The 16811-nt window shown below is 36.9% G+C and overlaps 1 protein-coding gene across 3 annotated transcripts in view; it reads left to right on the top strand.

Annotated features, from left to right (window-relative positions):
• The first annotated feature begins 2233 nt into the window (after positions 1 to 2233).
• Positions 2234 to 16811, top strand: part of LOC126299084 (serine-rich adhesin for platelets-like) — a 197311-nt gene continuing 182733 nt past the window's right edge. The window contains exon 1 of one of the 3 annotated variants that reach the window (XM_049990754.1): positions 2234 to 2513. In XM_049990754.1, the coding sequence (XP_049846711.1) occupies positions 2421 to 2513 (93 nt within the window). In that variant the 5' untranslated portion in view covers positions 2234 to 2420. The remainder of the gene's footprint in view (positions 2514 to 16811) is intronic. The other 2 variants (XM_049990758.1, XM_049990756.1) reach the window with 2 other exon arrangements.

Genomic DNA, 16811 nt, shown 5'->3' with positions numbered 1-16811 from the left:
CCATGGTATGGTGCTTCGACGACCAATCCACCTGTCATGAAATATGCTATTCAACAGCGCTTCAACCGAACGCGAGCTATGTGCAGGACATCCATCATGTTGGAAGTACATCGTCATTCTGTCATGCAGTGAAACATCTTGTAGGAACATTGGTAGAACATTACGTAGGAAATCATCATGCATTGTACCATTTAGATTGCCATCGATAAAATGGGGGCCAATTATCCTTCCTCCCATAATGGCGCACCATACATTAACCCGCCAAGGTCGCTCATGTTCCACTTGTCGCAGCCATCGTGGATTTTCCGTTGCCCAATAGTGCATATTATGCAAGTTTACGTTACCGCTGTTGGTGTATGACGCTTCGTCACTAAACAAAACGCGTGCAAAAAATCTGTCATCGTCTCGTAATTTCTTTTGTGCCCAGTGGCAGAACTGTACACGACGTTCAAAGTCGTCGCCATGCAATTCCTGGTGCATAGAAATATGGTACGGGTGCAATCGATGTTAATCTAGAATTCTTAACAGCGACGTTGTTGAGATTCCCGATTCTAGCGCAATTTGTTTGCTACTGATGTGCGGATTAGCCGCGACAGCAGCTAAAGCACTTACTTGGGCATCATCATTTGTTGCAGGTCGTGGTTGACGTTTCACATGTGGCTGAAAACTTCCTGTTTCCTTAAATAACGTAACTATCCGGCAAACGTTCCGGACACTTGGATGATGTCGTCCAAGGTACCGAGCAGTATACATAGCACACGCCCGTTGGGCATTTTGATCACAATAGCCATATATTAACACGATATCGACCTTTTCCGCAGTTGGTAAACGGTCCATTTATACACAGGTAATGTATCACGAAGCAAATGCCGTACGCACTGGCAGAATGTTACGAGATACCACGTACTTATACGTTTGTGACTATTACAGCGCCATCTATCACAAAGCAAAAAAAGTGGTCCAACTTAAACATTCATATTTCTTTACGTACTACACGAATATGTAATAGGAAATGGGTGTTCGTATTTTAAAAAAAACGCAGTTGATATCCGTTTGACCTATGGCAGCGCCATCTAACGGGCCAACCATAGCGCCATCTGGTTTCCCCCTTCTATCTCGACGCGTTTAGTTCTTTGTAGTGTTTTTTCGTTTGATGCTTATTTCGTGAGATATTTGGCCCGGTCACTATCAATGGACCACCCTGTATACCTCCCCTGGATTACTTCTTTTGTGCTTTTGCGTATCAACACGATGACTGACGTCAGATTTTTCACCATGTTTACGAAAGTCCATATTTCTGTATATCTGCCACTGAAATAGCACTTACGTTTCGTTGGTGGCAATCAAAACAACTCACACACTATAGTAACACATAAAGGAGCTGCAATGGTAAAAGATTTTATGGAATGCTAGTCACTAAACAATATGAACAAGTGAATAATGCTTGTTATACAGAGTTGCCTACTGAAATCAAGCAATGTAGAGATAGCAGAAGAGCAAGCGGCTACTGGTTGCTTATATGGTATATGTTAATATACATCAGTATATTGAACCAGTGGAATATAATTATTCGATTCTCTTAATTGAAAACGGGGGCATTTAGTGTCCTGAATGAGTCCTTTTGGGACACTGGTACAAAGAGAGAAAAATCGGGACTTTCCCGATTAATCAGGAAATAACCATATTTTCACTGGAGAATGCGATTTTACGAGGTGAAGGCCGTCCGTACACGGAGCGACTGAAGGGGGATGAAGTTTGGGACACGCGCATATACCGTCGCAACTGTTTAGGATCTGAGTGATACTCTCCAAAATGCAGCGAATATCCAAAAGACGACGAAGCTCTTAATCATATTATTTTGGAATGTTTTAAATATGCTCCATGCGAAAATATACTTTGGTAAAACCATGCAAAAATCCGGATTCCTTCGCGAACAAATACTGAAACGCACATCTTGAAATCAACCGTTCAACTGCACATTACCACTATTGCACGTATCAAAAACTGACATTTGTAAACTTAACACACACACCAATTGCAGGTCATGGCTGGCTGAGCCCATACATTTAGCTCGGTCTCAAAATGCACTAATAAATAGATAAAAATAGTATTATTGGTTCCTACAGTCATTTAAACACTCGCTATTACGTTGTAATTTTAAATGACAGTGATAAGATTTATATTATTTTCTTTGATTACACTATTAAGAATTTTACACCTAATTTCCCTTGCAGACGATCGGATTTAGCCATTTCTGCGAGAGCAGTTGGGGTGAACTACGTTAACAATACGTTTCGATGAAAAATGTTTCTCTAAATTTGCTGCAACAAAGATAGTTATACTTGTTTACTAGTGGTAAGGCAGGAAGGCTGTGAGGACTGGAGACATGGCGCTACTATGAGACGAAGTAAATTGGAAATATGGCGTCGTTTGGCAAGGGTATGTGGAATGCAGGATGTTTAGAAACGGCTTTTTCGTCCTGCAAAGGAAAACCAGTTCTTGCAGTGTATAAGGTAAATCTCTTAAGTACTACAGTTCGGTCATTGATACAAGGAGATAACGGATTTTGTGCTACGTCTGATACAATCCTATCCGTAAATTGTAATACTTTCGCGTCCGCCATGTTAATTATTTGACGGATAGTTTTGTGGGATGTTTATAACCAAGTGCAATGCTACATGACATGTAAACTCAATTGTTGTACACGGAAATATCGCCTATGCGTTGGGCTAACGATTGTAAGTGTAATGTCAGTGACATTGTGAAGGAGTGATATGGTACAGTACTCTGCGGTAGGCGTAACTTGGGTTTCAGAATTGTTTGTGTTTTGTGCAAATATTTTTGGTCTTGTCATCAGTAACGCGAATTCACCGGTATTATGAACGGGTTGTGATGAGTTTAGCGTGACCTTGAAGTGCTTCTAGCGTTGAATATCTCCGTAGATGCAACATGTAAATATGCAACCTGTGTGTAATCATCCAGGTGGTAAACCAACTGTCTTCCCAACTCTTGTGTTTAACTGTAAGTGATTTAATCACAAGCTTTTAAAAGTGGTGGTGGTGCTGGTATGTTTGTGTGTGTGTGTGCGTACGTACGTGTGAATGTGGTCCGAATTTTACAAAGCAGAGTTGATGATCTGGGAAACTTCTGTTATGGGTCGCTAGCACAGTCATTGTTGTTCTTGTTAGTTGTGGCGTGTGAGGTGCGGGAGCGTGATTTAAACAGTGTTCAATATTTTTACAGTTTTGCTCCAAGTGTCAGTGTTTCTACTTATCCCTTTTCCTCCGTCTGTGTGTCCAGTAGTATGCAATTAATGGAATTGATTGTGTAGTCTCGGTTTTATCATTAGCGTTATTATTAGATCGCGAGTTTAGATTCCTATGTACCTATATTTCAACGAAAGTTCTAATTTTTGTTTGACAGGACATAAGTTAATGTGCCGGTTAGTAAATGTAAATTTTTATTTTATTTATTTATTTGTCCATAGGACAATAGGTAAGATATTTTCACTTCATATGTATTTGATGTATTATTAGTGTAATTAATAGATAACAATTGCAATATGATATTGTATTGCCGATTATTTTCGAAAATCGAATCAGATTTTCAAATTCCTTTATTAGACATGACGCAAATATATCATATGCTATCTGGAGAAAATTTTGGGTTGAAAAAGTAGAAGGTATTCATTACGGTTTGTGTCATCAGTTTTGTTGTTGTTACTGCACACACACACACACTCCTGTACTGTTGCAAGTTATGTCTACTTTAGGACAAATACCATTGATTCCTGTGTGCGATACAGGTCTGCCCATTTTCTGGTGTTTAGAGTTACAGTTTCAATGAAGATGCTAATGCTTTATCCTCATCAGTCTGTGCCAAATGTAAATTCTGGTTTATAATGTCATTTGTGTGCAGTTCCCATAGATTTTTGTTGTTATAGTAGATTAAAAGTATCACCAACAATTTTTTTTCTACTGGGAGCGAGTAAGTGGTTTCAAGTGGGATATTGAATCTACAAACACTACACTGTTGATTGTACACTTTTCATGTTAGTTGCATAATCATCAAAAACATTTTGTTTTTGTAGTGTTGTCTGTCATTGGTCTATGTACACATTCTAGTATTTTCGTTAGTTCTGATTGATGTCACCATTAGGTCTAGTGGTGCAGTAGTTGGTTTTCAGATATTATAGAAATTCTTTTATTTTTCAGAGTGTAAATGAGATACTATTTATTGTTATTGTAATTTGTTGTTTCATACATTACAGATGGGTGATAATGAGTTTTGGTTGGGGCATTTTAGATGCTGTCAGTGCCTGTATGAAATTCCGTAAATTGAAGTGTGGGTTTGGTCACCAGTATCATTGACCTAAGTGCTCAGCTTTGTACTTGTTTTCAGAACTTACGTTACCATTTCCAATTACCTCAACCCTTTTATCTTCCCTCTTAGTCTCTAATGATGTTGTTAAGCCACATGAGGTGTGAATTAGGTTCATACTTTCTTCTCAATAGCATTTTGAAAGCAATAGGTATACTGTCAGTACACTTGATTTTCAGTCTTTGGTGTTGCAGAGATTTCAGAAACTTGTTTGTTAGTTACAGTATTGAAAACAATTGAGAAGACAGGTAGATACCACTTGCATTAAAGTATTTCCCTACCGAAGATACAATTCCAAAGTAACACATCTGTATTTTCCATTATTCTGTTTGAATTTTCGAGTGCTGTCACGCAAAATCATTTGTGTGTAGGATAGCTCCGTGAGTGACTGAACAAAAGCCAGTGAATGATTTTGCACTTTTAGCATTGCAATGTTAATGTAAAGTGACTTGACGGGCCAGTGTGGCCGAGCGGTTCTAGGCGCTAGTCTGGAATCGAGTGACCGCTACGGTCGCAGGTTCGAATCCTGCCTCGGGCATGGATGTGTGTGATGTCCTTAGGTTAGTTAGGTTTAAGTAATTCTAAGTTGTGGGGAACTGATGACCTCAGATGTTAAGTCTCATAGTATTCAGAGCCATTTCAACCATTTTTAAATTGATTTGTTCCACATTGTTATGATTTAGCATTTTACGTTTCATTCATATACTGAAACTGGGCAACAAAATGACATAAGTCAGTCATGCATATTGTTCTCATTTATAATACAATAATAATTCAGCTCACCCATTTCGTATAAAAGTTAACAGAACTCTTGTTGCAGAGGGGAATAAATGCTCAACAAAATGGCATAGAAGTATTATTTTACTAATGAAATTTAAAAAATTAGAAATCCCAAGTAAGGGAATGACACTTTATTGTAATGGAGTGACACATTGCCTATTAGGTGGGGAAAATGATACTTACCCCTTTTGATCTACAGTAGATAAAGCCAATTTCTCTGCAGATTGGGCTATTCCCACCCAATATTTATCTTCCATTGAGGAATTTATAAATATCTTTTCATTTGCTGCATTCTTTCCAAGGAGTGGAATTCCATAACTATCCTCAATGTAAATCACCTGCCCAAAAAAAGTCTTCAACTCTTTTAATCTAGTGTAAGCAACCAGCTTTCCATAAAATTTCATTGTTATTGAAATTTTTTTAGGTTTTTTTTCAGTAATCGAATGACAGGAGATAACAATTTTTTAAAAAATCTGCCTGGGAATCTTACTAAGAAAATAAAAGCTGTTGAAATGGAGTAGCTTTAAGAAATTAGTTTTCGAGGGTACCTAGAAACTGAAATATTAGTCAAGTTATAAAACTATTTACTGAGTTCCAGCACTTCTTAACATTTGAAATTGAGCCTCAAATAAAAAAAAAAGTTGTTTCAACTATTAGAACTAGTTGACAGATTTGTAATAAGAAAATATTTTCTTCTTACTTTTTATGTTCCCTTTCTCAGGGAATGGCCGTGTAGTTATTGAAGGATCAGAAACATGACAGACTATATCCATAAGTTTGTGTCCCACAACATAATCACTTGCATCTATCAACTTTACTCGTCATGCCTTGCTACTGGATGAAATAATACTTAATTTTGCTCACTGACTTCGTAGAGTGGTAGCTATGATGTAGACGATATTCCATTCCTTGTGTGCGTGTGTTCATACGTACGTATCTGTACTTGTACATTCTTGGAGGGGTGAGGGATTAATGTTCATGTTTGTGGTGTATCAGGCATGTTTCACAAAAACAGTTTATTTGCTTGCAAGTAAATGTATTTACTGGTTCAGAATTTTGTTTGTTATAATACCCTTGGCTATCTTAGATCAGAAACCAAAGGCCCATACATCATAGATTATAACAGCCTATTTGCATTGTATTACTATTGCGTTAGTATGATACATCGAGAGACTGACTGTATATTAAAATGGATTTGGGTGATGGTTCTCATTTGGCTCTGTTATGTTATAACAGTTTTAAACATTTCCCATTCACAAGCATAAAAACTGAGAAATGAACCATTCTCATAATTTATAAGATACGAAACCATTGTTCTTATCACAATGCTTATTATTTGAAGAGTATTACTTGAAAATATGCACGTTATGTTTTTCAAGAGCCCATTTCATTGCGCCTTAGAAGTTTTTATTAATAAAAGTGTAGTGGTTTACGTTAGCCTGATCACAGTGAGATCATTGCAGTTGTTTATGCATCACTATTAGACGCAAATGCAAACACTTGATTGCCTTACTCAAGATTGTAGTTTTCTTTCTTGTTTTATTCATACTCATTTTAGTGAGTTTTTTCTGCTATTATGAATCCATCTAGAAAGATGTCTGCACTGTTCTGCTGCTTTGTAACTCACTTTCTAAAGTCCGGAACTAATCATATATAATTTGTTTTGTGGATAAATATGTAGCTGTTCTTCTCAAAATACTCGAGATTTTTGAGACAGGTATGTCTATTAATCTTTGGAGTCCCAACAATAGTTTCAGAAAATTAATTTTAAAAGTTTTCAGAAAATTAGCATTTATCGTCATAGTAAACAATGAATATAAGAATAATTAGCAGAAAGTAAACAGTGAATTATTTTAATGGGTTTGTTTAACTTTGGAATATAATTTCAAAATTTTTCATGAAATTAACCTTCATTATCACAGTAAGTAACGAATACATGAAGAAATTGGCAAAAAGTAAACTGTCAGTTGTGAAAAAGTTGTGGTTTTCTGTTAGAACCACTGGGGCATACAGTTTTCAACCACCTATCACTTCATGAGGTGTATATGAAAGCAGTTTCACATATTTCTTAGACACAATTCCGAACCTTGACACTTCCATGAACTTTTAATGCCCATAACAAATTGTAGTCCTAAGTAATAAGCAAAAATGGGCCTAAAATTTAATACATTATGTATCAAAAGTACATATTGCTACAAGTGATTTCATTTCAAAATCACTCATAACAGCAGCAGTACAAACTCATAAAAATTATGTTACAGTACTGTTAGATATACTTAATTTCACTGTCAGTGATTTCCTCATTATGACCACTATAAAAAGACCCACATGTCACAGTCTCCATGCTGATTGTTGCTTTGAATGTTGTTTAAGTGGCTGTTACAATGCACTACATTTGTAGAAGTAGCTCAGTGTATCATTGGGTGTCTTTGTCTTGCAATAGTGTAAGTGGTTTCATGTGAAAGGCACTGGTATTTAAAAAACAATAATAATAAAATGGCGGTTTCAGGCAGAAATCACCGGTACTCACAGGGTTAACAAGCGGCCGTGCGAATCGTGGACCAGTGAGAAAATATCTTCAGAGCTATGATGCTTCATTTTGTTATATTTGTTTAATGATACTGTATGATACATGTCATTACAGTATTCAACAAATGGTGTTGGGAACACAAACACGCATTTAAACAAAATGTGGAGGTGTTAGAAAAAAATTGCTGAAAATGTGTAAGCTATGAATATTTTAAATATTCGTAATGTGGATTGTCATTGGACAAAGTGTCAAAGCAAAGTTACGTATATATAGTATATATCTTGGCTGTTAAAGTAACATTTTTCGCCTTGGATAGCTAGAAAAAGATAACTGTGGTTTATTGGCCTGGCATCATATACACTAGCAAAAATAGTAGTAGTTTGTTTTTCAGAAAAGAGTTATGTGTAGAAAGAGATTATTTAGTAATGCTAATTCAGAAGTTGTATATTGTAATAAATTGTGGGATTTATGGTCTAAAGGCTGTAATTAATTTTTTCCAAAGATGATGAACAGACTGCTTATGGGTGTACTACTTGTTTTTGGTATGTAAATGTTTAGCACCAAAAACAGTTCAATTATGAGCAGTATTTTAAATGTTGGAATTTGTTTTGCATCTAAACAGCTAATATTTCTGATTTTATTAGTGTCTCAGTTATAATTAATGGGAATACTATAGTGAGTAAAGTTTTCTTTGTACTGTGGAGTTGACTGTGCAGTGTATAAATCTCTCTCACCCTGCCCCTCCAGCCCCAGTTTGAGAGACCAAAGCAAATTAATTTTGTGGTTGCTGCTGTAAACATTAGAGATTGCGTTAAACATGCGCAAAAATGTAGTCTTTTCTTAAAGGACAACTGGGTTGTTTCAGTCGAGAGGTAGTTGATGGCTCATTGCACAATTTTACTTATCAAAGTTGAATATCCATATGTTCTTGTTGTTGATGGGACATGAAAAGCATGCAAAGATTTCAAACTTAACACAAATACAAGCAGTGGAGATTGAAATGGGAAACAGTTTGGCTTTGTATTGGCAGCTAAATCCCACAGCAGTTAATTGTGTTGCTGTGTCTGGAACAGGTTGATAAGTATTTTTTCAGCACCACCAGCCACCACCACCATTATTGTTGTTATTTTTAGTATCTCAAACAAGAGTATGTCCAGCAAGGAGCACAGGAGGTCAATACCACAGAGGGCCTGTTGTATTGGTTGTTTGGCATAATAATCACAGTACTTTTATTATCAAAGAACTGGTTCTACACACTATTTCAAATAAAATAAGAAACTGTCGAATGTAACAAATACTAGTGGATTTGTGACATACAAACCATGAAGAAGGGAAAGAAGTCCCAACTGGTAAATATTCTATTGTTTTAAAAAACTGTGGTACATTTGATGTGACTAATTGGGTGGAAAGCCATTTTGAAGTCCAAACTGTGGCAGGCAGAGTCCTCATAAGTGTATGTGTTAGATAAAAATTTGTAGGCCATGTTACTTTATCAAGAATTCTTTAAAGCTAAATGAGTACAGTGTGGAATTTCCATTCTTAAAGATAGGCGTAAAATGATGTCTTTATTGTATCAGGTGATTTGATTTAGCTCGAGTTAATGTTATTTAATATACACAAATAAAATTATAGACTTAATAAAGCAATGCTTATTATAAAAAGTACTTCTAGCATTATCACTTAATCTTTTTATTGTGTGTATCCATACCCATTCTCTTCTCACCGGCTGTTACCTTTCCTTGTTTTTGTGCCGATTTTGCATTTGAGTATGCTGGTACTTTCTGAAATCGCTGCAAATATGGAAGTCTCTTTTTTTTTTTCTCTCAGTGTACCATACTGAGGTGCATGTCTTCAGATGTGTTATGTATTGTAATATGGTTTGCCATGTTCCAGTAAATGTCATTACATTACAAAAAATTTGATGCTGCTTGCATTCCAGTTTTCACAATACTTTCTCATTACTTTTGTTACTGTGGACCAGTTGTGTGTGCTGTTTTCTTCTCCCTCCTAAAACATAATTCCTCACCCTCCTCTTATTCATTCATCATGTTCCCTTTTGCTTTAGTTATTAAGTTACATGTTTTATTGGAAATTTGGTAAGTGATGAGTCGGGATTCACCACATGTTAAGCTCTATAATCAAAGATGGTACAGAGTGCAGAAAATACTATAAGCAGATATGCATAAGGTATGAAACAGCAGTTAAGGGAGTTTTGCATACGTTGGATTTTAATTGTGAGGTGGGGTATGGTCTTCAGAGTACTGGAAACAAATGTGTGTGAAAGCTAGGAATTGGAAACATGTGGTTTACATACCTTATGAAAATAAATAATCCGATGAAGTGACATGGGTTTCAATAATATTTGTTGCCAATAAAAAAGTTCAAATTCCATCCAACCTTCCAGAAAATTCATTTTTTATTGTTGTGTTAGAGCATACCTTTAGGGAGTCAGAGCCCCATCTTCAGTTGCTTAACATCCTTATTTTGTTATTGTTTGTAGACAGCAGTGTTCATTAGTCTCTTTGCTAGTTTACACAATGCACCAGAGTTTTTGCATGTTAGAGGTTTCCTGACACACATCAACACTTTAAATACCTGTGATAATTGAATCTGTGAGTAAACCATGTTAGCCATCATTGTGAGCATCACATCTTAGAAATATCAAAATAAGATCGCATCAGTTCTACGGTCTCTAAATGGTACACAAATGGACCACATCCAAGAAAAGGCAAAAGATCCTGTTGAAAGTATTCATGTTGCCCAGATCACTCCATGTCTTTTGGCAGGTTCCTATAAAGAAAAATACTTTTGCTTGTTGTTGTAATGCTTGTCCCCCACAATTATTATACAACAAAGCAAACCTGTTACCTGTCCATAGCAGGAACTCACTTGTCACATAACCAAGCACATCCATGTTCCAGTTCAAGGTAGCATGCATTGTTACCTCTCAATGTGAGCACTAATGGTAGCCATGAAAAAATGCCTTCATCAGAACGTGTGACAGTTTCCTGTTAAAGTCATCCATTTTACCGCAAGTGAGAGTGAGAAATGTGAGAAAGAGGTCACAGAAGGTGCAAGCAAATGTTGACAAAGTTAATTAAGTCAGTTGTATGCAAATTATGGAAGGAGCAACACACAGTGCTAAATAATTCAGATATCTGTCCCAAATTGGAATAAGTGAATGCAGATTATAAATATTTCATTGATGACATAGATAAATCTGTTATTAGACAGCAATTTCTGCAATTTTATGAACAGTAAATGGGAATACCAGTTTTGCAAAGACTTAAGTGTTTGTTGCACAGAACTAGACCACCTGACTAGTGATGAAACTGAGAAACAGTTTAGTTTGTGGGCTCTGATTTTAAAACGTACCACAGTCAATAAATCATTTGTGAGAGAACATACTTGTAAAAATAATGTACTACGTTAGAATTTTTATGAAAGAATGAACCTTCGGAATTAAAACAGCCAGTTGTTTGTATAAATGAACAGTGAATTTGTACACACTGAATAAATATTACGAAGTGACTGTTCACAAAGGTTGTTGTCAGACAACACTGATAAGCAATGCTTTATTGTTGTGATTGCAGAGTTTTGTTTAGTATTCATTTCTCCTATGTGACTACAACAAGTGAACTTCAGACTGTCATGTAGAAATCAGCGGAAAAAAATAAAAAAGTATGTGGAGAGAAGAAAAGCCTTACTTTGAGCATTAATTATATTCCGGTGACAAAATTTTTCAAGACTGTGGTTTCCTTCCTACCACCATCATAGCATGTATACTTGAATCCTACGAAACTATTTTGAAGTCTATAAAAAATACGACAAATACATGTAACATGGTAATCACCTTGTTATTTAACGAGAAAAATAATGGCTAATGCTTTTGCTGCTGATAAATAAATGCTGTGTGTCACCTAGTCTGGTGAAAGCCTTTAGACATTATTTAAGTGCTTTTGTATTCAAGAAGCTTCGTAGTTGAGATCACGAGGCTGAGTGGACTACTACCAGACCTTTGTGCCAGACAGCATTACTAGCCACAAACACCTGCCACTAGACCTCATAGCCAGTTTGCTTTTGATGCTGTGACATTAAACTTTCTTATTGTGATAGTAGAAGATTAGAAACACAGTGTATCATGCCAAAAAAGTGTGTGATTATTACTGGATGGTAGATACTTTGATGGATGAGGAAAGTAAAATATAATAAAATCAGTTAACATAGATTCAAACATAGAGCGGACATTATCATCCATGACTGAAACAGCATGTAGGGGAACAGTAGACATGGCTGTGGAAAATAGTGGCATAACTGGGGAAGGTAGTTCTTCAGATACTGCCAGTGAAATGTCATAAGCAGCAGAGTCGAGACATACTGTATGTGCTGTTCCTGTTCTTATTCTATTAGGGGCTGCCAAGTGAAAATGAGAAAGATGGAAAAAAGTGAGTGAGCTGGTTATTATTTCAAAATTAATCACTGTAACTGTTAACACACATTTTGTGCAGTGTAGTTGAAACAGGCACACCAGCTCTGGGAAAGTCATGATGACCTTTAACTTTGACTGCAAGGGGTCGTATCTTATTGAATTTCTGGAGCATGCTTTACAATTAATTCACAGCAGTATGTAGACACTTTGCATAACTTGGAAGCACACCATCAAGTCCAAATGTCAAGAAATTTTGACGGATGACATCATTATGTTGCAGGATAATGTCTGCCCACATGTTACCAAAGTTGTTCAGAGTATGCTGCAGTAGTTCATCGGGAAGCCATTACACATCCTCTATACAATCTTAATCTCTCATCATGTGATCCCCATATTTGTACAGCCCTGAAGAAAGATATTTGTGGCAATCACTTTGCTTCAGGCAAAGAAGTGCACATCTGGTTGCAATTGTTAGTCCTGTAGGCAACTGCAAACATTTTTCCATGAAGGCATAGACCATCTTGTTTCTCAGTGGGATAAATGTATTAACCGTTATGTGATTACTTTTGAAATAGTAAGCAGTTTACTTACTTTTTCCAGATGTCTCATTTTCATTTGATTGCCCCCTGATAGATGGGCATTTTATTTAGTGGCATGAACAGACGTGCAGTGTGTGACAGACAGCACTCTACGTGCAAGAGTACCTCTACTCCCTCATTCTTAGGTGTAAATGGTGCTGCCACCATGGCCAAGTAATCAGTATGCTTTGCCATTCTCTTTGCTGTTCTGCGTTATTGTCCCAGAGTTTATCCAGCAAATAAATATTCTGTGTATCATAATTGAAGACCATGTAACTCACGTTTCTGGATTGTGGTCACCTGGCATATTTGACTCTGGGTATGTGCTGTTTTCATTTGAATGATGGATTGTCAGTTCTTTATAATGAAAATGAAGCTGAAAATCAGTGGGCAAAAAGAACTGTAAATTCCACATAACTGCAAAGGAATGAACTTATTCATAACCATATTATTGGAAATTCCTTTAGGCTGTTTATGGATGATGCTGTTGCCTAAATCCAGGAAGACTTACGGAAGTCAATGATTGTTGCATTAACTGGCAGCTGTCGATCACTCTGAAAGTATTATCTCAACTCCCAATGAAAAGATTGACTTGTGAAATGTCTGTAATGCCATAATCTTAATTCTTGACTTAAAAACTGCATTCCAACATGGAGAGATATTTAACAAGCAATGTTAGTCGGCTGCAGCTGCATCCAACTTCACATTTACATAGCAGATTGACACAGTTTTGCAGCAGTTTCTTCTCTGACATTATGATGACCACTTGTACACTCTGCAAATTTTTTTGGGATAATTGAGATTTTATTGTGCTCAGCCCTAATGTGGAAGAATAATATGGTGTTCCCAGTCTTATGTGATAGAAGCAACTTACAGAATTCTTCAGGGACAATATTCATGAGTTTTTGCTGTATTTTAAAGACCACACTTATTGGAGGAAGGCATGCCAAGAAGTCTTGTAGAATGTGTATGGCACAAGTACTGTTACCGTGTAAACCATTCATAACAGTTGAGCACAGTGAACATGCTAGTTCAGCAGCAAGGTGCTGCAAATAGGAAACAATTGAGTTAACACTTCGCCAGATGCAAGTTTGATTATTCTGAGTTTTCTGGAGACAACACATATAAAGATGGTTAGACTACATCTTTGTGTCACTTGTTGTATACCTCAATTAGAATGTGGTATTTTAATTAAATGCATTTTATATTTTGCTGTAGGTGCAGCCCTTGTGTATGTGTTGGAATGAATGAATATAGTGTGTATGTTTACCATCTTCAGTTGAAATTTAACTTTTCAGGCATTCTATGAGCACTTTATTAGAAAAAGGGGAGGGGGGTGTAGATGCATTCTTTCAGCTTTCCATCAGTGCTTTTGCGTTGAATCCAATAATTTTACCGACTATAGAGCAGTTGTAGAGGTATAATGAAAGTGCACTGTTCATGTATTTTAAAACAGATAGCATGTTCATTAATTTATATCTTTGTGTGGCTTTCCTACACACATGCTGACAAAAGTATAGGCTTTTATGGCAGTTAGGTTAATTATGCATAGCTGCTGCTAGGCGACAGCACATGACATTATACAAGGGCTGCACAAAAAGTGTCTGACCTTATTTTTTATTGTTGAAACTAGCAGTGGCATCAAACCTCATGCACCATCTATGTTTGTAGACATACGTAGCATGTGTGCCTGATTTTTCTTCCCATGACTAAGGAAAGAACCAGTCCCTGGCTAGCTGTTGACAAGTGAACATGTGTAAGTGGTAGTTGTGGGATTTTGTGTTGTGGGCAAAATAACAGAAAAAGTGGAACAACATTATTGACTTAAATTTTGTTTTAAGCTTGGTGATTTTCAAGTTGAAACAATCCGCAAGATTTGAGTAGTGTGTGGCAATGAAGGAATGGGTACCACGCAGATAAATGAGTGTTAAAAGTACTTCAAAGATCGCTGCTCATCAATGAAGACTGAAACATATTCACGTGGGCCATCAACATCCGCAAATGAGATTGTTATTGATCACATAAGGTCCCTGGTTGTGCAGTATGGATGAATCACTTGCCGATGATGTTAAAATTTGTATGGGACTCATTCATTCCATTTTAACAGAACATTAGGAGCTCTGGAGGATCTCGTCAAAATGTATACCAAAGTTCCTGACAACACAGCAGAAGCAACTTCATTTGAAGATTGCACAGGACATGCTGGATACAGGGAACAGTGATCCCAACTTCCTTAATACAGTGATTTTTGGTGGCGAGCCCTTGATTTACATGTATGACCCAGAAACAAAATTTCAGTCATTGCAATGGGAGCATCTATCATCCCCGACACACAAAAGGTGAGGCAGGTCTGCAGCAATGTGAAAGTCGTGCTGACCATCTCTTTTGATTCCCGTGGCATTTTCTGTCACATGTACACGCAAGAAGGTACTAATGTCAATAAGGAGTACTACCAAGAGGTTCTGCAACACCTTAGTGAAGCAAACAGCCAGACTTTGGGGCAGCGGGCAGGTGGCACCCACTCATCATTCTCAATTAATTCAGAGTAGTTTAGCCAAACACAAGATGGCTGTAGTTTCTCGGCCTCCCTATTCTGCTGACATAGCTCTGAATTACATCTGGCTGTTCCCGTAAATTAAAAAGACTCTGAAAGGCACTATATTTCAGAACAGGGAAGCTATTATGCTGAATTCAAAGGAGTAGCTGTGCACTGTACGAAAAGAGGCTGTGCAGCGATTCTTCCAGCAGGGGCAGCAGCATTGTGAGAGGTGTGTAGAAGCTAAAGGGGACTGTGCTGTGAAGGTGGTTAGAGTCAAACAGTTTTACCTGAATATAGATTGATTTTATAAATAAAAGTGATTTTATAAATAAAAGTCTGATACTTATTGAACAGCCCTCATATAGGTGTATGCATTAAAATCTGTGTACACCCACATCTGTGCTTGACTATTCAACATTTGTGTTGACATGAATGTGAATTGGCAGGCATGGCCAGCTTTAAACAGTAGCACCTGTACACATTATAAAGAATTTTATGTGCTTTAGAAACAAAGTGGTCTTCATAGAGAGATAGGGAGAATCTAATCAGTTGCACTGTTGCATCTCTGAATAATTGTTCAGTCTTCTCAGATGTAATTACGAGACAGTATCCAAAAGTTCTCAAAATACACTAATTATTATGTCTTGCCTGCACTTTCTTTTGCATTGTCACCTTCTAAGTAGTTTCCTTTGGACTGAATACACTGTGACTTTTGAGAAATACATCTAATGTAAGCCCTCCTTTGTTGGGATTTTAGTACCCTTTGTGATTGCACATGAATCTCCTTCATTTGTATCGAATCTTCGCCCCACTGATTCTGTTTCTACTTTTGGCATTTCTGGCATATACAAGGTGAAACATATTAAACTTTCTGCTTTCAAAAAGGTACTAATAGAAACAAAGTGAGATACTATATATAATTGTTTTATTTTTGAGTGAATATAGAATGCAGTTTAAATTTACTTGGTTTTGAAAATGATGTCTTGTAAATGCCCACCACCATTTTCCACACGGCTGAGCCTATCATGGAAGTTGTCCATGACTCTGCGAGTCATATTCCAGGGAATAGCATTGATTTCTTTGTTGATGGCAGCCATCAGGTCATCAAAAGTTCAGGTACGATGTGCGCACATCTTATCCATGAGCTATCTCCAGAGAAAAGAGAGAAAAAAAAATATTGCATGGGGTGAAATCAGAAATCAGATGATCTAGGAGCTGCTCTGTGTCACCTTGCTAAGAGAGAAGGTAGCCTGGAAACATTAGAATTTCCATTGAACAACATGATGTATGGGATGTAGCACCATCTTGTTGGAACCAGAATTTATCCTTGTCATGATTGTGCAGTAATGCATACAATTCCAGTTGCAGAAAGTTTTCAAGCATTCAACGATACCCAGAAGAAGTCGCTGTTCTGGGTTAACCATTTTGTTTGAAGATGTAGGGACCTTGATACCAAAATGCGATACAGCGCACTAAACTGTCACTTAAGGGCTGTGGAGTGATTGTTCATGAAAGTTCTGGATGTTATTGTCAGCCCAGTATCAGAAATTTTGTTTATAAATAGTTCTACCCAGT

This window comes from Schistocerca gregaria, chromosome X (genome assembly GCF_023897955.1).
Source record: "Schistocerca gregaria isolate iqSchGreg1 chromosome X, iqSchGreg1.2, whole genome shotgun sequence".
Taxonomy (NCBI): Eukaryota; Metazoa; Arthropoda; class Insecta; order Orthoptera; family Acrididae; genus Schistocerca; species Schistocerca gregaria.
The sequence above is the reverse complement of the archived record's forward strand: the minus strand, read 5'-3'. Positions and strand labels throughout refer to the sequence as shown.